The sequence below is a fragment of the Haliotis cracherodii genome, unplaced genomic scaffold, assembly GCF_022045235.1.
Source record: "Haliotis cracherodii isolate W230 unplaced genomic scaffold, xgHalCrac1.p SCAF_1, whole genome shotgun sequence".
Lineage (NCBI taxonomy): Eukaryota > Metazoa > Mollusca > Gastropoda > Lepetellida > Haliotidae > Haliotis > Haliotis cracherodii.
This window is the reverse complement of record NW_027266264.1, coordinates 51,136,833-51,161,114: the sequence shown is the minus strand read 5'-3', so window position 1 is coordinate 51,161,114 and position 24,282 is coordinate 51,136,833. Positions and strand designations below refer to the sequence as shown.

The 24,282-nt window shown below is 39.1% G+C and overlaps 1 protein-coding gene across 1 annotated transcript; it reads right to left on the bottom strand.

Annotated features, from left to right (window-relative positions):
- Positions 1-899: 899 nt before the first annotated feature.
- Positions 900-2,517, bottom strand: LOC139465231 (uncharacterized). Its single transcript, XM_071246907.1, has 3 exons — positions 2,484-2,517; positions 1,633-1,706; positions 900-1,103 (listed from the first exon to the last, which is right to left on the bottom strand). Exons 1-3 carry the CDS (start codon positions 2,515-2,517, stop codon positions 900-902), a joined length of 312 nt encoding a protein of 103 aa, XP_071103008.1.
- Between the last annotated feature and the right edge of the window lie 21,765 nt (positions 2,518-24,282).

Below are 24,282 nucleotides of genomic sequence, written 5' to 3'. Positions count from 1 at the left end.
TGATTGATATTGTGAGCAAAGATCCACGCTGTCAGGGTACGATGACATGCAATCAACCAAGTCACCTAACAGACCATCCGAGCCATTAAGAATGGGCTCCGCGGTTTGCTCTTGATTTAACATGTCATCCATCAGTTTCATAAGGAGGCAATATGGAAATAAGGAAATTAAACACATGGTTTTCAAGTAAGTTTACGGGGAAGTATTATTTGGATTTAAATTCTAATTTATGAAAACTAAATGTATGTATGAGAAAATAGTCCAAATGGTTCCTCGAAAATGTTCCAAAACTACACTGACACAGCACACACGTACACGTTCTTGTTATAAAATGTGTGTTTGTTGTTTAACGCCGCACTCAGTAATATCCCAGCTATATGACGGCGGTCTGTAAATAATCGAGTCTGGACCAGACACTCCAGTGATTAAGGCCATGAGCACCGATCCACGCAATTGGAATACGATGACATGCATTAACCAAGTCAGCGAGCCTGACCTCCCGATCCCGTTAGTCGCCTCTTACGACAAGCATAGTCGCCTTTCACGGGTTGCTGAAGACCTTTTCTACCCAGGATCTTAACGTTTCTTACAAAATGAATACTTAGCAACTGAGCATTGCATCCACCCTATCACCATTTTGATAGACTCCTAAAATAACGATAGGTTTGTTGAAGAGACCGTCTGACATGGACTACCTGCGAAGCCATCTGTTTTCACAATGATGAATGCAGAAGTCGCAGTGAATAATAATTAAAAACAAATATACAAGACGCAGTCTTCAGGCACATTTATCATACAATAGGTTAAGGGAGTTAAGCCAAAATAGTCCAAATGGTTCGTCCGAAAGGTCCTAAAACTAGTAGTTCAAACTTCACTGGCAGAGCAAACAAATCCAAAATCTATCTCTCCATGAAGGAACTCGGGAAAATGTATTTCAAACAGGAAACAAGGACGGCCGAGCACGACTGGGGCTGCTTGGATTCTTCATCAAGATCTTTCACCACAACTTGTTGACTGGCTCTAGAGGCAGGGACGAGGAGGGAGGTCTGGGGGTCGGGCTGGGATAAGCGGGGGTTGACGGGGATCGTGAAGACACTGGGGCGCTTATAAAAGAGGAAATAGATGTCCTTAAATCATTGAAATCATTGCCAGTCGATAGTTTAATGAAATAGCCTGTATGTTAAAAAACACCAGAAAGTCGACCATTTTCGTCATTCGTATTCTGGATATTTAAACATATTTTAGCAAGACTAACGACTAGAAGAAAAGCGACAAAAACATGTCCATGACCGTAGGATATCTCTACTTGTAAGATTCCGACTAATCATGAGCATGTTTCTGAATCACTATCTAAGTGTGGTGATACCAAGTGTTGAAGAAAAGGTCATGTATTCCGGTCGGAAGTAATTGTATCATACATTTCAGAATAAAATCTATGGTTATGTTAGGGAGGGGTAGAATAATGAAAGTCACCTTTCTTGTGTTGTTTGGTGAGTACTGATTATTAGAGGCTACTGACTATTTAGTATATGTACTATTTGTCTGAATAATGTCTAAACAAAGATGACTTGTATCAAACTATTGTTAGTTGCAATGGTTCTCGGATTTCTTTTTCTTTTAGTAATGACCTACAGGATCAGGGACAGGAAGAGACTTTTTGGAGACAGGGGCCTGGGAAGTCCTAAACCTGTGGAGATCATCGTGAGCTATAACAGAATAAATGAAATATGATACAAAATCACCTCGCTCCTCATTGTAGAGACCAAAAAGAGACTGAGTTTATTGAAAGAAAAATGCGTGGGGTTTTAAGGAGTCAAAGCCATTAACTTCAGTTGAGATAAAATGGTCTTTGGACATTTTGGGACATGAAGGACATATATTCTTTATACCCATTTAACAGTCCCTCACCCTTGACAGTGACACAACACTTAGTTAGTAATTGACATCTGAAAAACTACACTATCAATACTTTATTTTATAATTGACAGTTTTTATTCTCAGAAAATCATTTTACACTGAGTAGATCCCATAGCCTGGGTAAGTAAGAGCTAGAACATAAATCTTCATTTATTGTTACTTTTATAATTTAACATGATTCTTTTACAGTGATAAATATTTTACTATGGGAATTAAACTTGTACAATTGACATTAATAACGGAAATCACATCGCTGAGATAATTAAGTTTCCAAGCCTTTTACAAAAACAAACGAGGCCTCGATCTACATTTCCCATCCACACAATATAGATCTAGAAATCCCAAAAGTACATAAATATACAAGGGACCGGCAAAGAACATGACAACTCCCATCTGCTAATGAGCCGGTCAGTCATTCTCTTTTAATTTCATTGTTTTCCAAATCATCGGCAAATGTAAAGGACAGGTTTTGAATACAATCCGTCAAAATGTATTAGCCTAATCTGAGACCTTTGAAATCAAGACGCAATGATAATTAAACACGGAGACCACTGATAGATAGATACCTTGATGATAAACCAAAGCAACAGTGGCATACATCGTGCAGAACGTGCGGTACGTGCGGGATAAGGAGCAAAATGCCAACACAGACGTGGAAACAAAGTGCAGCAGTAACAACCAAAATGGCGTCGTAAGTGGAAAACGGAAGTAGCAACGGTCTCCATGGAGATCCATCAGCGATCGTCGCCACTCGTTCCTTTCCGTGAACTGCTTGTCCCGGAATGAGCGTTGGTCTCGAAAGAGCTTCTTCTATGTATAGTAGAATCTAATATGGCTAGAGTTTGCAACATAGTATCATTGTATAAAAAGTATTATTCTAGACCTCTAGACTAGCCTTTAAAAAGTTTTCAGTTTTTTTTACAGCAAAAACAAACCAGCACGGAACCTTCTTTAAATCGCCGATTATTATCATCGGAAATAATCTAAGTTTAAGATGAACTAACAAACAAAAAGACAGCCTTTATAAGGTCGGACGTAGTAATTGACTTATACAGAATATTTCATCTTATAACCATTGATAAAATGCAATAACATGTATCTCTTAGATAACAGCGTGACCGTCTTTTTGTAACAAGCTCAACAAGCGGCCAAAATGTAAAATTATATCGATTCGGACAGGAAAAGGGACGATAAACCTGACGTTGGTCCCTGGCTAATGTCCGATGTTGTACTACAAGGGGAGACCACTCCCGTTGTTTTTATGGCGTGATTTATCTTGCTGGTAACCGAGGTTACACGACATGAAGAAGAACTTATCGAACTTGTGTGTGTGTGTGTGTGGGGGGGGGGGGGGGGGGGGGGGGGGGGGGGGGTCCTATAAGCAGTAAGCAGTAAAATTTAGGGTATTTTTTCATTAAGCAATATTGTTACTTCTTTTTCAATAAAATCGTCGCGAAAATTTTTAGGGGTCGCATATTTGTTTCACAAAAATGCCAAATGAATTTTTCAACAAATATTATAATATTATCACCAGGTTATTTTACCTACATTTTTCTACAAAATTCATCAATGCGTCAGTTGCGCAGCCTGGCGAAGCATTTGGGTCTTGAAGCCAGACTGTTTTTGACCATTTTAATCATTTTACGATAAGCAGTAAATTATTTATTTACGTTAAGCAGTTATTTTTTGGTATTTTCCGTTAAGCATTTACGATAAAAAAAGAGATGAATTTTACGTTTACGATAGTGTTTGAAGGGTGTTTTACGTTAAGCATTAAAACCCATCAGGACCCTCATGCATGTCATCGATCCCAATTGCGTAGATCGATGCTCACGATATTAATCACAGGATTGCCTGGTCCAGACTCGATTATTGACAGACAACCGTCAAATAGCTGGAATATTGCTGAGTGCGGCGTTAAACAACAAATCAACCAACCAACTGTAGGGTTCTGATGTCTAGGATAAATGTTTCTTGTTTTTCTAAGATGAAATGCATCGCTGCTTGTCAATTTCACTGTTGGTCCCATGAAAAACATGAGAAACATGAGTTTCTCCACGTGACTGAACGCATTCGTCATTGATCCACTGATCTCCCTTACAACTAAACCCAATACAGTTCATAGTGTTTTATATATGCCTGTGTTCATGAAATATTTTGGGGATATTATTTTCTTGTAAATATAATTTGACGAGCAAAGAATTTGCTTCCGTTTTGATGAATCGTATCAAAAGTTTTATTGTTTATTATTAATAATATGGTCTGAAAATCATAATCAATCATCCTATTTGAAAATAGTTGTTAAAGTGTATTATTCTCCTTATTTAACGTACGAATGTGATTTTGTCGCTCCAGTTGGTCACAGGACTTGCCACAGGACATGCATGTAAGGGGCGACTAACGGGATCGGATGGTCAGGATCGTTGACTTGGTTGATGCATCATATTATGATGTCAGTCACTGGATTGTCTGGTCCAGACTCGATTATGAACAGACTGCCGTCATATATCTGGAATATTGCTGAGTGAGGCGTTAAACAAACAAACAAACTGAGAGGATGCCAAAGCGCTCAGAAAGGCGAATGAAGAAACTTAATGCACCGGATGGTTTGTGGTACTGTATTCTAAAGGTGCTCCGGCTTGATGACTAGGTTGATGTCGTCGTACCCGACAACGTGGGTCGTTGCTCATGATATCAATTATCAGATGTTTCTGGTCCATACTCGATTATTTACTGATGGAGTATTGCGTAACTGCAGCGTTAAATAAACAAGCAAACAAAACACCCCTTCCTGCAGGCCTTTAGAGGTCCGAGGAGGTACCAGCTGTTTCGTTTCGCAATCAACTCACATTCAACTTTTGTGTAATGCTTCAGTTTTCGAAGATTGTTGCTGTTGATTACCGCCATATTAATAAGTCATCCTTAATTTGCAAGGCAGTTGTTAGATTCTACAGTGTTCCAACTGAAGTAACCGCACAGGTGAAACACTTGTTTACTAGATAAAGCGGACGTATAATACTGATAGATCCAGTTGTTAATGTACTGACGTTGAATATTTCATAGTACACTTGAGGGAAAGGAGTATTCTCACTAAGTTTAGTGACGGTGTGTGACGTGCAGCCGAAGACAGGTCCTGTTGATATAGACTAAACAGAAGGTCTTCTGTTCAGGAAGGGGTAAGTATGTATGTACGCACAGTGCAAACGTCGAATATTTTATGTCTCTTCGTGTAATTGCAACAGTCAACGCACACCCCAGAAGCAGTGTTTTGCTGTCGTAACTGGAGCCTTGTCCGCTACTTCACAAGCATACATATACTGGTGATGTATAAGTCTGTTTAGAAGTGAACAGGTGAAATAACGAAAAGTCTATAGTCTATAGTTTAAAAGTTGACAGCAATGCAATCTCATTAAAATCAGATCTTAGTTCTCGCTACTGCTCAACAAAAGATCTGAAGACATCCCATTACCGGTCATGTCAGACCGACCTTGCACGAACTTTGACCAACCAATGGAATGACCATTCAGAAGGCAGCTTTCTCGTGCTTTACGGCACTAATTTCAAATGGCGACTACGCTTCGAAACATATTTTGACAAATTCTCAATTACAAATTTGAAACCTGAACAAAAGAACATTCTGGAATGCCTAATAGATGGGCTAGATTGTATGGATTCAGTCATTAAACCCATAACTATCGTTGGGAATAAAGTTTTTGAGGTTGCATGATTAGAAATCACATTTGTACTGTCACTTTCATAATCTGGTAAGCGATGCTCTGATTGGTCGGATGAAAGGTCGTTCTGACGTGACCCCTAATGGGATGTCTTCAGATCTTTGTTTAGCGGTAGCGAGAACTAAGGTCTGATTTTAATGAGATTGACAGCAATGCAGATTTACAATGCCCAATTGTTGAACCTTGCTGTTCAGTGGAAAGTGTTGCTAGTTTGGTATCAGTTGTGCAGGTTTCACCAAGGCTATGATTTGTCTGTTTGTTGTTTAAAGCTGCACTCAGCAATATTCCAGCTACATGATAGTGATCTGTACATAATCAAGTCTGAGCCGGAAAATCCATTGATTGACATTAAGAGCATTGATCCACACACTTTGGATACAACGACATGAATCAACCTAAGTCAGTGATCCTGACCACCCAATCCTGTTTGTTGTCTCTTATGACAAGCATAGGGTGCTTGGGACCTATATTCTTTCACGGAATCCCCACTGATCGAAGGGTATGAAAACTGGAAGTCGTCTTAATTCACTACATATATTTTTAAGAATCACGAGCACAGTTCAAGGAGTCAACACTACACTAGGGATATATGCAACTTCATTATATTAATTATCACTTCCACATTTCCTATCTCATGCACTGACACTTGGAGCATGCAATTAAACAGCCCCACATACCATACTTATAAACTTATGCCAGTGTAAGGTATGAAACATAAGTTCTTACCCACTATATGGGCAGATAAAGCCCTGTTCTTCAACATCCTTCCATCCAGCCACTAAGCAATTCCTTTATCCTTCCAATCCACTAATCCATTCCTCTTTATACCAATCCAAACCACTAATCCATTCCTCTTTTTCCTTCCAACCCACTAGTCCATTCCTCTTTATCCTTCCAACCCACTAATCCATTTCTCTTTATCCTTCCAACCCACTAATCCATTCCTCTTTATCCTTCCAACCCACTAATCCATTCCTCTTTATCCTTCCAACCCACGAATCCATTCCTCTTTATCCTTCCAACCCACTAATCCATTTCTCTTTATCCTTCCAACCCACTAATCCATTCCTCTTTATCCTTCCAACCCACTAATCCATTCCTCTTTATTCTTCCAACCCACTAATCCATTTCTCTTTATCCCTCCAACCCACTAATCCATTCCTCTTTATCCTTCCAACCCACTAATCCATTTCTCTTTATCCTTCCAACCCACTAATCCATTCCTCTTTATCCTTCAAACCCACTAATCCATTCCTCTTTATCCCTCCAACCCACTAATCTATTCCTCTTTATCCTTCCAACCCATGAATCCATTCGTCTTTATCCTTCCAACCCACTAATCCATTCTTCTTTATACCAATCCAACCCACTAATCTATTCCTCTTCATCCAGAATCCCCCCCCCCACTCACTCACACACACACACACACACACACACACACACACACACACACACACACACATGCATCCTGCTTATCCATACCTTTTTATTAGCAGTCCCACTCCACTAATCCATGCTATACACATGCTCGCCCGTGAAGAGATCGTCCCTTTAATAACCATACAGCTGTATTACACATTGTGTAATACCAAAGCGTGTGCTTATCTACTGAAGGAACAAGTTTCACAAACAAATATTGAAAACTTCCCAAATCCCAGGGCTTTTATGGTGGCATTGCGTGTAGAGATGATAGAAACACTGAAAGGACCTTATGCTTATGCTCGATGACCCAACAACCCCAATGGCACTGCTCTGTCGCTAGGCTGACGTCACATGGCATTGTTACGTCACATGGCATTGCTTTGCCGGTGGATCTTGCAACAGGATTCCACAAATTTCGTCTTCTGAAGGTAGGCCGTTGTATGGAATTAAATAATATGTGTCAACTTCCTAGTATTAATCTTTTAAAATCTCCACCGGATTATGCTGTGGATAGGGTACATGCCTGCCAATTCACAAACGACAGTGAATTATTAAAAAAAGAAGGTTATAAATGGCAAGTAATGAAAAAAAATACTAATCTCACTCTCGTGTAATACCAATTTTATGAAACGAGAGAATAGTTCTGGTATCTGACTTGCTTTCCGTGTCAGATACCAGAACTAATCACTTGTTTTATAAAATTGGTATGACACGAGAGCGAGTTTCGTATTCTATATATATTGCATGCAGGCTATCCATTCTGTGTTTTGTGTTCAGATAGAATGCTGCAGGTGCAACAATGTAAACTGATAGGTAGAATAACAAGTCCTCATAATTAAGATACTGCTGTTATTACCAATATTTCAAATGAATCTACTACATAAAAGTCGAATGTTTGGGGTTTATTTCTATATAAGATTAACAAGTATAGTTATTTGTTTAATTTATAAATTAAATGATCCACCCATGTCACTGTGATAAAGATTGTGTATGAAAATTCATGTTGCTGCTTGTAATCTGATTGCTGGTTCTCAATGAGAATCTCCGAGATCGATGACGGAAGAATATAAAATCATAAACACTGCATTCAAAAACTCAGTCAGTGTAGGAAGACAGAGAAAGAGAAGTAATGTAACATGTCTGATCTTTTTCAGTTAACACTTGCCAGCAGATGGTTTGGTAATTTTGACACATTGTTGCAAATACCGTTAAACAACTTGACATTGAAGCTCCCAAGATTCAAGACACATGCCTTGGTGGAGTTTCATTGATGAGGATGAATTTTGCAACACTGTTGTCAACTTGTTCAAAGGAGGCCTGCTGTCAGTTGCAACACCAAATTCAAGTCCAAAGCATGATGCAACCTCCAATATACTTCGATATTAGAGAGTGTCTACCAAATTTGATTGAAATCATTCAAGATGCATCGTGTTTGTCTGTAACTCATAATGTATGGTGTATATCAGTCCAGTAGTCAGTGAACACCTAATTACACACAGACACACCCGTAAAGATCTGGATTAGAATAGGTCTTCAGCAACCAATGCTTGCCTAAAAGGCGACTTTGCTTGTAAGAGGCGACTAATGGGATCAGGTGGTCAGACTCGCTGACTTGGTTGATGCATGTCAGAGTATCCCACTTGCGTGGATCAGTGCACATGATGTCAATCACTGGATAGTCTGGTTCAGACTCGATTATTCAGACTGCTGTCATATAGCTGGAACATTGCTTAGTGTGGCGTTAAACAAACAAACAAACATACAGACAATGTATGAGATCAACAGTCAATAATTACATTGTCTGGAACCTAGTTGAAACTGAACACTTGATCGTGCAGTATGGTCCCCCTTTAAGTAATATGCAGCTTTGAGAAACAGCAAGTGCTATGTTCCTTGTATGCAGATCAGTGTGTCACTTGGTATTGCAGTCTAGAAGAAGCCAGGCCTTTTATCCCAACTTAAAACCACACGTACAAACAGTATACATCTATCTATGACAATATACACATGGTAGGCAAAGCCCTTGGATTGTTGAATCAGTGTCAACTGTGCTGTATCTTCAATCACCTGGATGTCTGATGTTTGTCACAGTTGACATTATGGTTAAATCCTCCAGTAGACAGTGATGTATTGATCTTATGGGATTGAGATTGTGATTGGCCCTCTTTCAGATAACCCAATGCCCCAACATGTTTGCCTATATTCAGTTGTTGGTTCATCGTTGTGTGTTTGCCAGCTGTCATACCATGGAGGTGTGCATGTGCATTGCACGAGTCTGTGTGAACAATGTTATTGTGGCATTCGAGTTGGTTATGAAGAAAACGTCAACAGACAATAGTTGATGTACATGTGAGAATGTGTATACAGAGGAAGAGGGATTGAACGTCAGTAGGAATGCCAACAATCAGATGTTCATACAGGCCCAGATGTTCATTGCTTACATCATAATATAGACCCTGTCCTTATCTTATCCTCTCTGTTGATATTCATAATATACAAAATCTGGCAAATTGGCCGGTGATTCTTTCATAGCAGCGTAATAACTACTTGCTTGTGTCTGCTGTGCTTCAGGTACACAGTAGCGGTACAATGACAGCAAGCCAAGAAACATCTTTCTATGTTTAATGTTTGTTATTCAATCATTCTGCAAAATGTTACCATGACAAGTGTGTAAGACTAGAGATAGATAGGTATTCTGTGTATCTGGTTGTTGATATAGGCCATGGAAAGATACATTCCGTTGAGAGGAACAGTCCATATGGTGTTGTGTTCCATGGAACCAATTATCTTGGTATGGATCCCATGGGCACTTGGAAAGCCAGATGAACTTTCCTAATATCAAACAAGGTTATCCCGGATTAGTACAAGCGCGCACGCACGCACGCACGCACGCATGCATGCATGCATGCACGCACTCATGCACACACGCACGCACGCACACCTCTGCTGGTTAAATGAGTGAAATAATCTTGATATTATGAATAACCTTATGGGTACATGTGACAACATATCTGTCATACCTGTGTCATATGAATCCCCACATGGGTACATGTGACGACTTATCAGTCATACCTGTGTCATATGAATCCCCACATGGGTACATGTGACGACTTATCTGTCATACCTGTGTCATATTTACAGACCACCATCAGCTGGAATATTACAGAGTACAGCGTTAAACAATGACATATTGGTGTGACCTGTGGAAGTGTGATGACATATTGGTGTGACCTGTGTAAGTGTGATGACATATTGGTGTGACCTGTGTAAGTGTGATGACATATTGGTGTGACCTGTGTAAGTGTGATGACATATTGGTGTTACCTGTGTAAGTGTGATGACATATTGATGTGACCTGTGTAAGTGTGATGACATATTGGTGTTACCTGTGTAAGTGTGATGACATATTGGTGTTATCTGTGTAAGTGTGATGACATATTGGTGTGACCTGTGTTAGTGTGATGACATATTGGTGTTACCTGTGTAAGTGTGATGACATATTGGTGTGACCCGTGAAGATCTGGGGTAGAATAGGTCTTGAGCAACCCATGCTTGCCGTAAAAGAAGCGTCATATAGCTGGAATAATGCTGAGTGAGGAGTTAGTCTACAAACAAACAAACAAATCATATTGGTATTTGGGACTGGAAAAATCTACTCATCCGCTCGTATCGATGATTGGTAGTATGTGCCAGGCGAGAAAGAATTGAAGAAACTGGGCGAGTACATATATTCAACCGTATCAATTCACCCCTTATCGTTTTTAATAAAATGTGCAAGCTAATTTTGAACCTAAAAGATGTTTTCATCTCTCATGCTAAGTAATAACACAATATATGTCGGTCATATCATAAATAGTTGACATACTTGGCAACTGTCTGTTACAGAAATTAACAGAAATCTGTTTGCACAGCAGGTATCGAAACAAGAGTCTTGTTACTGACCCTCAAATGTCAAAGCGATAGTGAACAGCTCATGATTGATTTTAAGAGGGAAATGACTGACATACAGAAGTTTTGGATCCGTGATAGTGGGGTTGATGACAAAAACATGATTTAATTAGCAAACAGCCTGAAAAAAAGAAAATTTCGCAAAAACAGTATTACTGTAAAAAAAGAAAACAAACTGTGCAAGACGCATGGTTGAGGGAGTTTGAATGGGCGGAAATGAACGTAGATATCAAGGACTCTGAATTATTTCATACTGTCTGCCAGAAATAATATCTACATAAAAACTAACAGGGCGAGGGAAAATATTGCAGGATGAGTAGAAAATATTATATTCTTGCCCTGCAGGACAAGTTGGGTTTAAGAAATTTTTCGGTACTAGTGTTTCCTGTGGTACATGTATCACCATATGGGTACCAAGTGTGATGACATACGGGTGATACCTGTGGCATATGGATCCCCATATGGATACCCTATTTGAAACATACAGGTGTTACCAGAGGTACATGTATCCTCATATGGGTGTTTCCTGTGGTACATGTGCCCCCATATGGGTACCCAGTGTGATGACATATGGGTTTTACCTGTGGCATATGAACCGCCATATGGGTACCAAGTGTAAAGACATACAGGTGTTACCTGCAATATACAACGTCAGTGTTACTGCAGTTTATGTAAAACTCTACATAATCACTCACACAGTCTTTGTCCATCCAAAAAGTGAATTGTCTACAAAGAAACCTTTGATTGTCGGCGAGACTGAGATGGAGAAGAAGGGGGTGTCGGAGTGAAGGGGGATTAGGGGACACGTGTAGAACAACAGGAAGCACACCTGCTGGAGAAGGTGGGACCTTCACTTGGGGCAGGTTGATTTCCATGAGCAGTTTGAATATCTAAAGTAATTCATCATAAGAAAATAACTCCACAACACTCTGTAGCTCACCTGAAGTAATAATAATTTCAGTCTTATTTTGGTACAAATAGCTATGATGAGATAAAGAAAAATAGGTACAAAACATTCTGAAGTGATTCAGTCAGGTGAGCTAAAAATATTACCCGTAGGGCTTAGTGATCACATGAAGTGATATATGGATTAAATTAAGTATTTATTGTACATGCTAAACCTACCATTTATTATATCAGCACATAATTAAACAAACATTTCAAAGACTTGGGCACTTTTCTCTTTCATTTTAGAAATAAAGACTTTAAATAATGCAAATAATTTTGCTATAGCTGTTAAATCATTAGAAAGAATTTGTTACCCTCATGAATTCATTAATTGTTCGTACTGTTTACCTTATATCTGTGTTTGTTATGGCCATGTTATAGTGTACAAGCTAAAATATGATTATTCATTATAGAAACTAATAATTTACACATTTGATTTATTACACATCAAATAATACAATTTTCTCATTACACAAGGCAGACATTTTCATATTTGCCAAGATTTAACAACTTTTGGCATTTCATAACAAGGATGTTGAAAAGATATTTTTCTCTGTTTTGAAAAGTGAACACATTCTAAAACTGTATGTATGTATTCATAGGTGTACATGAACGGCATGAATAAACTGCATATACCAGTACATTCAGTCAGTGGAATACTGGTCCATCAACTCCTTTAGATTTTCTCTCGTTCATATATTCTCCAGCTCATGAGTGTAGCTTGATTTGGCGGCTAATTTAATCATCACATATTTCAAGTTGAGCTTGAAACGAAACTATAGTGCCAAAAGGGCCCAGGGTTTTAATCATAATAGAATGGAAATATATACCCTGGACTATTGGGGATAGCTCCTCATCTACCTCACAACGTTCTGAACTGTGTTGTTTCCATACTTGGTACTGTTTTCCTTCCACTTGTTGCTCTTCAACTCGACCGCCAATCAATAAACATATGATCACTGAGGTTCCACATGTATGGCAGAGACTTGAATGCCGAGAATTCTTCATTGTGTCAGCAAAAACTATTCGCAATCCACCCATACAATTACTCAAGTGTTAAAATGAACAGGAATTGATAAAGCAAATTCAATTTGATTTTGTGCAAATAGGTGTGTGATTATCAGTCCTCAGAATCTGTAAGCACCATCTATTTTAGGGGACGAGGTGTTGGTGAATGCACACAAGCTTGTTGGTGTCTTGTAAGAACTTGGAAATAACGATGCAATGTTCGGACACATAATTAGGAGCTGGAGAAAAAGTGAAACCGTTCTTGTAACTTGGCAACACCCTGGTATAATGCAAATGGGTAGTCTTGTGAGGGAGGAAAATGTGATAAAGTACATACCCCTTTCAAACTGTGAAAATTGTGTTCTATTTAGAACAACTTTGTTGATAGAATCTTGACTGTGTATTACAGATATTTAAGCAAAATAAAATGTTGAAATGATTCATATTACATGTGTACTAAATACATGATTATATCTATTTCCGTACAGCCAAACTGACTGGAATCTGTCTCTGTGTAACCCACCCTTTCTGTTCCCTTAGTTTTTCATGCCCAGGTTGGACTGGTGTTGAATGGTATTTCTTTGATATTGCCAGTCCGTTTCTTTCCAGGATTCTGTTAAGTGACATTAACAAAGCTGAATTTCAAAAGGACCATTTTAATTTTGATGGTTATTTCAATCAAGTGATACAGCAGTTTAATGTCGTTTCTCACACTTTGACTTTTGTATTGGCCACACACTCTTGTACTCAGTTTGTTATAATTACCCACGCACTAGCCAAAGGATGATGCAGGATAAGGGCCCTTTTTTTGCTCCACTGGAAATGTCAAATTTAGAAGTAATGTAAAATACCAGACGTGTTCAAATGACTGAAAACTTACATTGTTTTCGTACACATTCAAGTTTTAAAAAGTGAAAAAGGCTGATATTTGTCAAAACTATTCTAAGAGCAAGTCTGCAACCCTATATATATATTTTCATAACCCTGACCTTTTAGGTCGGGGGTATATAGCTATACCAAGGTTCCGTCAGTCCGAAAACTTTGTCCGCACGATTTCTCTTAAACTATTCAGTGGATTCATCTCAAACTTAGTACATATAATCTGTGTCACATGGAGGGGTGCAGTCAAAAGAAAAAAAATGTTTTTATTTATTTTCCATTTTTTTATGAATTTTTCAAGCCCTAACCCTATCCATTATTTAATTTGAAACTACTGACACACTAGGGGGGGTGGGGGTATTAGTGAGCCAAGCTCACTTTTGCCCTTGTTTACCTTATGTTTCAACTGTCTTTATGAACATATGAGAAAATGTGCTATGGTCAAAGGCTACTTTTTGTTCAAATATTTAAAAAATGATTCCTGAAAACCTCTCAAATGAGCATTTGAGAAATGTACATATACCTATCAGTGTTGTTAAAAGTTAAATGTACGAATGTTGTTATGAACAAAGTAATTCTTATCCTTATGAACACATCTGATAACATGTGTATCAATTTCTAAAAGTTTTGTTTATTTCACCATGTATTCACAATGCAGACCCTGTGCACCAAAAACTGCTTTCTCATACCTTGTCCTTTAGAACATAACCAGCAAGCTATGATGAAGTAGGAGGCATCTTTCCTGAGCGAAGACATTGTGTGTTTGAAGCATCCATCCAAATAATACCCTGTAGGACCTGAGTTAGAGAAGGTTCTTAGGGAGAGTGGTCAGCACCTGTGACCTGGCTGACTAGATGTTAATGTTATACCTCTATTAAGAATCTTGCAATTTCATTGGTTAATGCGGACAATGTGACAAAACAATACAATTCTTACGAATCCTCTACCTCTATTACATCGTTGTCAAATTCCTGTAGTAACTATACAACAATTAGTTGTCCCGCAATAGCACTCAGTTAGCCCAAGGTGCTCTCATGTATAAAGGCGGGAAGAACCTCACTTCTTTCCAAACATTAGTCAGCTAGAGACAGAGGATTGGGGAAGTGGGAGGGAGACCTTCTGATGTAATAGAGGTAGTATTCTTAGAATTATTTACAATGATAATTATTGTTTCATATTTCAGTATAGACCCCATTGTTCGGTATAACGAAACAAATGATTACTCTTAACGTTGTAGAAATGTGGTTTTTCTGGTTAGACACCCTCAGGGGTCGGGTCCTTGGGTCCTTGTTTTCACACACTGGCCACATCAAGAGCAATTATTTGTGTAATGAGACCTGATGATGTTGATTGATGCTCATGCTTTCAGTCACTGGTTTACAATATCTGGATTGGATAATTTTCAAGCAGATGTGAAAAAAGCTGGGATATGGCCAGATGTGGCATTAAATAACATTCACTCAGTTTGATAAAACTTGATTGAAGAGTCAATAAATCAACTGTAGAAGAATAGTTCCGTGTTGAGGAGATGAAGAACATGTGACTGATTCAGTGTGACCTGAACTTTAGGTCAAAATGATCTCATCTAAAATAGGTTGGACATAAAAAGTCTTTAGGATAATAAACATCTCTCCCTTAATTCCTGAACAGTTTGCCTCTGCATCTTTATCTGCGGGAAAGGAAGCTGAAGCTAGATGCTCTGTTGAATGCACAATTACCACAGAAGGACTATTTCAGCTGCAAGTTAAACAAGGCTGTCTATTATTAGCAAAATCTACAATAATCATCTGCTTCAACAAGCTATTCTTAATCAAAATCATGGCCCAATTAAATGCTTATCTGAAGGAGGGGAGTTGTTAGCAGAGTGCTTACTGTATATGCAGTTTTTCTAATAAAATTGCAAAAAATAGCATCATTCTCTTAAGAATCTTAGCAATTATAGGAATGAAGGTGGTGCTGCGGATAAAGGAATTCACTGCATCATTGGTTTATATTTCAGAGGACAGAATATATTCATCTCACTTTTATTTCTGACTTCACCCATTGAGGATTGCGGGGGAAAAAATGGTTTGGAGATAAGCAGTCTGGGCAGGCATGAGAACACATGTCGGATGTTCAAGGTATTCTGTATGTGCAGCTGGTTTCGCATGTGGTAAAACTCAGTTGTGTTCTAAAGAATGTCTTCCTTCACAAATATTTCTGATTTCATAAATAGATTATGTTTACCAGATACACCCATTTAGTAATTATGTTTGATAAGAACACGGCGATGATGATGCACTAATCCCTTCTGTTACCTTAACTATAATTAAGTAATCTTCTGATGACAGGTAGGATACATATGCATTTGGTTACGTATTAGAACTGTTTGTAAGAAATTGTTTTCCAGAATGTTTCAACCACTTGTTGTATTACTGAACATCTGTCCCTTGTGGTAATATTGATGTGCTGTGTGATGAAAAGTTTAAAATAAAGTTCGCCATTTCTACCGCTGAGTTTATGTTTGGTACAGCATATCAACAGTGAGTGTTCACTGGAAACAACCTAGAAAATTATGTCATAAAGAACTGATTAACTTATGAAAAGTCTGTAATATAGAGTAATCATGATAGGTTTTGTAGGGGTGTTCAATTTGTTTGCCCTACTTGCCCGACCTGTGAAAATAAAGTGTGGGGCAAGGGGAACATATACTTTACTTGCCCTTGGACAAGTATGAAAATCGTCGGTTTTAACTTTGAAACTTTGAAGATGCATTGTATGTCAACTGCTGATGAAGTACCTGACTATTCATTTTTCAAATCTACCCATCTTTCATTTGCTGTCTTCATAATCTTCAGAGGGAACGGGTGGCCCAGTCGTCTAAGACACTGCATTTCGCTGTGCAGAGTTGCGTCCCTTGGGCATTCCAGAAACCTATGATTGTGGGTTCAAATCCCGGTTCACCCCGATTATGTTTCTAGGTTTGTCAGCACCATACCCGTGCTCACGGGTTTCACCAAAGTGGTAAATGTCTAAGACCTGCATCACTTCGGGCTGACACACCATGATATAACTGGAATACTGTTAAAAACAAATCACTCTCACTCACTCACTCACTCACTCACTCTTAATCTTCAAGTTTTGTTTTAGAATTATAGTTTTCTTCTTTTCTGATTTAGCAGGGAATTTTTTAAAATCAGGCAGGATAAGTAGAATTTAGAAGTTTACTTGCCTTGGGCAATCTTTTTAGGTCTTTAGGTATGATGTGTCTGGGAATTGAATCACTAATCTTCCATTATGACAAATTATTTATGTGAATACTTCCGAGCTGAAACATTCTGGTAGAAATGTGTTCCTTTGTATTCTCCAGACATGTTGTTAAAGGCGTTGCCGGAGAGTTTTAGCTCATGTTTTTAACAAGGAAGAAACAAGTGATGGTTATATGATTAAACTGTTTGTATCATAGGACTAAAATACCTAAATTGAATGAATTTATTCATTATTTATGTACATACTTATTACAATGCCATTCACCACTGATTGTAATTGACACAACTTGAGATTTGTTGATTTGAAAGTGAGCAGTTCAAAAGTTTGATGTTGATTAGGTTTGGAGACTTCCAACTCAACTTAACTGTGATAATGTTGATCTGCTCATTGAGATTTTAAGATGGCAAGACACCACTGGATACTTAACTATGACTTCAAAGCACAATAGAATAAGTAAATGTGAGGTGTATGGGATATGGCTGATGCACCACAAGTGTAGAGTAAATTATGATGTGTATGGGATATGGCTGATGCACCACAAGTGTAGAGTAAATTATGAGGTGTATGGGATATGGCTGATGCACCACAAGTGTAGAGTAAATTATGATGTGTATGGGATATGGCTGATGCAACACAAGTGTAGAGTAAATTATGATGTGTATGGGATATGGCTGATGCACCACAAGTGTAGAGTAAATTATGATGTGTATGGGATATGGCTGATGCACCACAAGTGTAGAGTAAATTATGATTTGTATGGGATATGGCTGATGCACCACAAGTGTTGAGTAAATGTGAGGTGTATGGGATATGGCTGATGCACCACAAGTGTTGAGTAAACATAAGGTGTATGGGATATGGCTGATGCACCACAACTATTGAGTAAATGTGAGTTGTATGGGATATGGCTGATGCACCACAAGTGTAGAGTAAATTATGATGTGTATGGGATATGGCTGATGCACCACAAGTGTAGAGTAAATTATGATTTGTATGGGATATGGCTGATGCACCACAAGTGTTGAGTAAATGTCAGGCGCATTGGATATGGCTGATAAGCCATAAGTGAATAGTTAATATAAGGTTCATGGAATAGGGCTGATGCACCACAAGTGTTGAGTAAATGTGAGGTGTACGGGATATCGCTGATAAGCCACAAGTGTTAAGTAAATGCATTTTTCAACCATGTGTGACGTGTGATAATTTTAATGGATTCCTTCTTTCTGTTTTTTTAACAATTTATTAATCTTCCATTTTGTTTATGAACCAGTTTACATTTTTTTGCACATACTTTTCACAGCATGTAAGATTTGAAAGAGAACCTCGCCATGGTTACAATGAACTTTGGCCCCAAACTCTTCATACCTCGAGGTATAGGGGACGTGGTCACCATGCACCTTGGCCCCAAACTCTTCATACCTCGAGGTATAGGGGACGAGGTCGCCATGCACCTTGACCCCAAACTCTTCATACCTCGAGTTACAGGGGACGAGGTCACCATGCACCTTGGCCCCAAACTCTTCATACCTCGAGGTATAGGGGACGAGGTCACCATGCACCTTGGCCCCAAACTCTTCATACCTCGAGTTACAGGGGACGAGGTCACCATGCACCTTGGCCCCAAACTCTTCATACCTCGAGGTGGAGGGGACGTGGTCACCATGCACCTTGGCCCCAAACTCTTCATACCTCGAGTTACAGGGGACGAGGTCACCATGCACCTTGGCCCCAAACTCTTCATACCTCGAGTTACAGGGGACGAGGTCACCATGCACCTTGGCCCCAAACTCTTCATACCTCGAGTTGGAGGGGATGAGGTCACCATGCACCTTGGCCCCAAACTCTTCATACCTCGAGGTATAGGGGACGAGGTCACCATGCACCTTGGCCCCAAACTCTTCATACCTCGAGGTATAGGGGACGAGGTCACCATGCACCTTGGCCCCAAACTCTTCATACCTCGAGGTATAGGGGACGAGGTCACCATGCACCTTGGCCCCAAACTCTTCATACCTCGAGGTATAGGGGACGAGGTCACCATGCACCTTGGCCCCAAACTCTTCATACCTCGAGTTACAGGGGACGAGGTCACCATGCACTTTGGCCCCAAACTCTTCATACCTCGAGGTGGAGGGGACGAGGTCACCATGCACCTTGGCCCCAAACTCTTCATACCTCGAGTTACAGGGGACGAGGTCACCATGCACCTTGGCCCCAAACTCTTCATACCTCGAGTTACAGGGGACGAGGTCACCATGCACCTTGGCCCCAAACTCTTCATACCTCGAGGTTGAGGGGACAAGGTCACCATGCACCTTGGCCCCAAACTCTTCATACCTCGAGGTATAGGGGACGAGGTCACCATGCACCTTGGCCCCAAACTCTTCATACCTGGAGGTATAGGGGACGAGGTCACCATGCACCTTGGCCCCAAACTCTTCATACCTCGAGGTGGAGGGGACAAGGTCACCATGCACCTTGGCCCAAAACTCTTCATACCTCGAGGTATAGGGGACGAGGTCACCATGCACCTTGGCCCCAAACTCTTCATACCTCGAGGTATAGGGGACGAGGTCACCATGCACCTTGGCCCAAAACTCTTCATACCTTGAGGTATAGAGGACGAGGTCCACATGCACCTTGGCCCCAAACTCTTCATACCTCGAGGCGGAGGGGACGAGGTCACCATGCACCTTGGCCCCAAACTCTTTATACCTCGAGGTATAGGGGACGAGGTCACCATGCACCTTGGCCCCAAACTCTTCATACCTCGAGGTAAATGGGACATGGTTACCATGCACCTTAGCCCTAAACTCTTTACAGCTTGAGCCTTAAAGTACTTAGTCAAAAAAGGTCGTGTGATACTTTAGAGTAAAGTTTACTTTATAGATTTGTAATCTACTAAGGAAATATAAAAATATTCCAGCCCAGTCTGCTTTAGAAGACGTAATGAGAAGCCTGGATACGGTTACTGGCCTCATGTGTTACTATACATCATGTTATAATTCTGTGATCGGTAACATCTATGCAAGTAGCATCAAATCAGCAACAAATGTTGACCACTTTCCATCCCTCCCCTACCCCCACTCCCACCTCGCCCGAGCACTGTAAGGGTCAGTGGCATATCAGGATTATAGCATTAAATGAATCTAGGTCATAAATCAGCATGTCAGATTTTCTCAGAAAAATGTGTTTCATGGCATATCAAGCATTGAATTAATTGAATTTCAAATGGTTACAGGTGGGAGAATGAAAGGAGTTGCAAGATGTTATCAGATTTCTTATCACTATTTAAGATAACATATCATCATGAAATGTTATATCAGCAGTCGTAATGATATTAGTTTACCCGAGTTGGGAAATTGTGGCATAATTGTAGATTACACTGATGTTGATTGCGGAAACTGCCAATCATCTGTACATTCCAGCTACAATTATAATTCTTGGCCATGCATGTGTTTATTTAACTTTAAGACGGATCAACAAATGTTTGTATTATTTTTTTCTCTCTGAAAGTTTAAATGTTACTCAATGTTTACAGTTTTATTCATGGCAACATTAGGAATTAAGTTTTTGCTCCCTTTGTCCAAAGATCCATGTGAGCTGACATTGGCATATTGGTTGATAAATATAAACTTTTCATAAGCTTTACTACAATTGATGCCTTTGATTTTGGGCTCAAATCCTCATTTGCCCTGATTATGTTTCTAGGTTTGTCAGCACCATACCTTCTCCATGGGTTTCACTAAAGTGGTAAATGTAAAATTCTCTCACAATAAGCTACCCATAGGGATATAAATGGAATACTGTTCAAAGCAGCGTTAAACCCAACTCACTACTTGTATTCTTCTATCAGGTGAGCTACATCCACCCATCTATTTTGGTTAGCTCATAAACCTAATCATCCTACTTAACCTGGTTCACATGTTTGATTCATTATGCAGTCAGTGCACATTCAGCCTGTTCTTGAAAGTATCGGATTACGTAAGTTAAATAAGTTTTAATGGAAAGTTGTTGGACTTATCTGATTTACAAATCAGTTATGACTTCTGGTGTTGTCACTGAAATGGTCTCTTTACAAACCGATCAGCAGGACTACTATAGCTGATCTGATTATCTCAACAATAATCTGTGCGTATTAACTGCCTTTATTCACAGCTCGCTCGGCCTAGGTTTTTATACCAGGGAGCCACTTTCTCATTGTCTGATATCACTCTGACGTTCATAAACTTGAATGTTTTTCACTGTTTTTTAGAAAATTATTTTTCTTGGTTTGGGAAATCACAAGATCATCATGTTTCAAATTTGAATACTGTGAAGGAGTGAACATTAGCGAATGTCGAGAAATTGGGAACAAAAACAAATTATGTCAGTTACATCTTTTGCTAATTCACAATTATTGCGACCAAATTAACATGGGATTCAAATGCTAATGTGTATTTATGTAATACCATATTTGACATAATAAGCACCCTGCTCTAATAAGCGCCCACGGCGATGTTTGCTAATATATTGGCTAGTGAACAATCCCAATTAGCACCCTTTCAATTGATCAATGTACACAAGACTTATTTATTTGTGTATAATACACACTCATGTGTTATATGCACCCTTTATTATGGGCAATTGAATTCTGAAAAAATACATCTGTCGTGTATAATACGCACAGACTTTTGTTTTGTATCATTTCAGACTTTAAGCATCAACCACAAAATTTACGATCTTTCAACTCTTTCACCAAAATTATATTCTAATAAGAGCCCTCTACTTCTAATTTTGAGAGCGCCCTGGGCGCTTATTACGTCAAATACGGTACTTACCGTACATTGAATATGTTTACTGTATACAACCTGTATTCAAACAGAGACAGTAACCGAGGCCTTATAGGAAGAATAATCAACTCTAGTGATTTTTTGAGCACTTTAGTCATCCCATATCATAGAAATACCACTACCATGATACACATGCTTAACCATATAGTAGTCATGACCATCACTGTCTCCCCTGGTCACTGCAATGGGCTCAGGTTGGAACAAGTCTAGCAAGGCTCATACAGGCTTCAAAAGGTCTAAAGTTTAAGGTCCCCCTTGTAAAGCCTTGATTTTTAGTGTTAGCCTTAAAAATCATGAAAATAGCTTGAAAAGCCTTGAATTTGTACAAAATGAAATAAACCTGTTTGTAAAAGTATCAAAATTCATTACAGAGTTAATTTGTTTTATGTGTTGGTAGCGGAAAATCCTGGATAATTTGTGATCTTATGACTAATATATAGTATACTGATTTTAAAAACAATGAGCGTTTAGGGCTAATAACCAAATGAAAAAGTCCTGAAAATAAGAGTTGAAAGCCTTGAAAAGACCTTGAATTTTAGTGTTCCATATCTGTATGAACCATGTCAAGGATGTACACGTGCGGGGTTTTCATGTGTGTTACAGGTGTCTTTATAGTAAACTGATCCAACTCTGTGTGAAATGGAGTATTTCAGACAGGTTGTACCCTAATATCCACACTCAAGGGACTCCGGAATACAATATGTCCCCAGTAGGTTGTAAGACACGTACACGCCAGCTAATGAAGATCACAGGGTTTCAGTGTGTGACCTGACTGATTGTGTGATATCACGATGCTGAGGAGTGTTGCTCATGCTGTCAACCACTGGTTGACCTTGATCAGACTCCATAACTAACAGGCTACTGGAGAATAACTGGAGAGACATGAAACAAACCCACTCACACACATTCAGATGAGATATGGAGTGTCACAGCTATTTTAAAATATGATTGCATGTTTCAAATTTTGTTCCTGCAAGGTCACCGGATTGTCATCGTAACTCTTGACTCTTGCGTAATAAAACAGACTGTACCGTACTTGCCATAATAAACACCATCATTCTTTCAAAACATTGACAAAGGGGAGCTGCTTATTAAAACCAAAAACAAGAATTTATTTTCATTGATTGAACAGTAGTAAGCAAACTTTTTTAAATGTCTATGAAACAAAAACGTTTCTGTAATAGTTACTTAAGACAAGTATATCCTCCTTTTCCGCTGGTGTTTTCTGTAAAACATATCTGGAATATACTCATTAAACTATGGACTTTCAGGTCAGGGGTGCTTATAGAGATTACTTACTGGTCTAGATGTTGGTCAGTGGGCATTTATTGGAACAGAGCGCTTAATACAGTGAATATGGTACCACTGTTTCCCCTCTGTTGTGCATGGCTCCATTGCTCCTTGGCCTGCACACTAAACTTGCTGTACCTGGCGAATGGCTGCTCTCTTAGAGCAGATTGGATCACTTCTAACTGGGGTGTACATGCAATAAACTGGTGGCTGCATAATATTCAGATTTAATCTATATTGGTAGAGTATTTGATTGTAATTAGGACAGGCTTTATTATTACTTGGTTAACATATTTTTTACAGGAAAATACCTGTCGATAGATGAAAAAAATGCAAGGTCAGCTGGTATGAAAAAATAGGAATGGTTTAATGTGAGAGGAGGGTCTGAGACAGAGCTGTTACTTTGAGCAATGGGAACCTGACGAATCATCTATGAATCCATTCAATTTCAGGAAATACCGCAAACTCTATTTTGACTCCCAGTTTTAGTATACATGTATGTCAACTTCAGTTGGTCTTCGTTTGAAATATTTACTTGGGTACGTGCAGTATGCTATCAGCTTATCAGCAGGATAAAAAAAGAGCATATTCTGATAAAAATTTCATAAAGCAAGTGAACAAAATTGGAGTGGCCTTAGTGTCTTAACACTTTCTAACTGCTTGACCATGGTATGGTAGACATGTGTCTCACATACAGGTGTATCAGCATAGAAACAAGAAGAGTTAAGTCATTTGATAACTGATCAGTGACAGGATTGACTGATTGTTGTCTAGTGAGCACATTCCAGTGGATGTTGTTGGCTGGTTGTGCCATTAGTATATAGGGCATCCAAACATTTATGGCAGAGTTATATTTTTTAAGAATTTGACTAAGGCAAGACCAATGCTGTTCTTGCCACATCTCTCCACCCACCAGGTTTAGTCAATGAGCCAATATAACAAGGGAAGTAACTCTCTAATATGTCAGTACTTCTCAACATTGTTTACTTGTTGGTTGTGTTTTTAAAAAATTTAATTCACCTTTTGGTTTTGAAAACAATATCCTTAAATCTTTT

What these genes read in the sequence shown, in the direction of transcription:
- LOC139465231 (XM_071246907.1), bottom strand. Translation starts at nt 2,517, where the DNA reads ATGTATGCCACTGTTGCTTTGGTTTATCATCAAG. An exon ending in TGCTTTGGTTTATCATCAAG is followed by an intron (nt 1,707 to 2,483) that starts GTATCTATCTAT and finishes ATTCTGTTATAG; the next exon opens with CTCACGATGATCTCCACAGG. An exon ending in CTCTTCCTGTCCCTGATCCT is followed by an intron (nt 1,104 to 1,632) that starts GTAGGTCATTAC and finishes CTCTTTTATAAG; the next exon opens with CGCCCCAGTGTCTTCACGAT.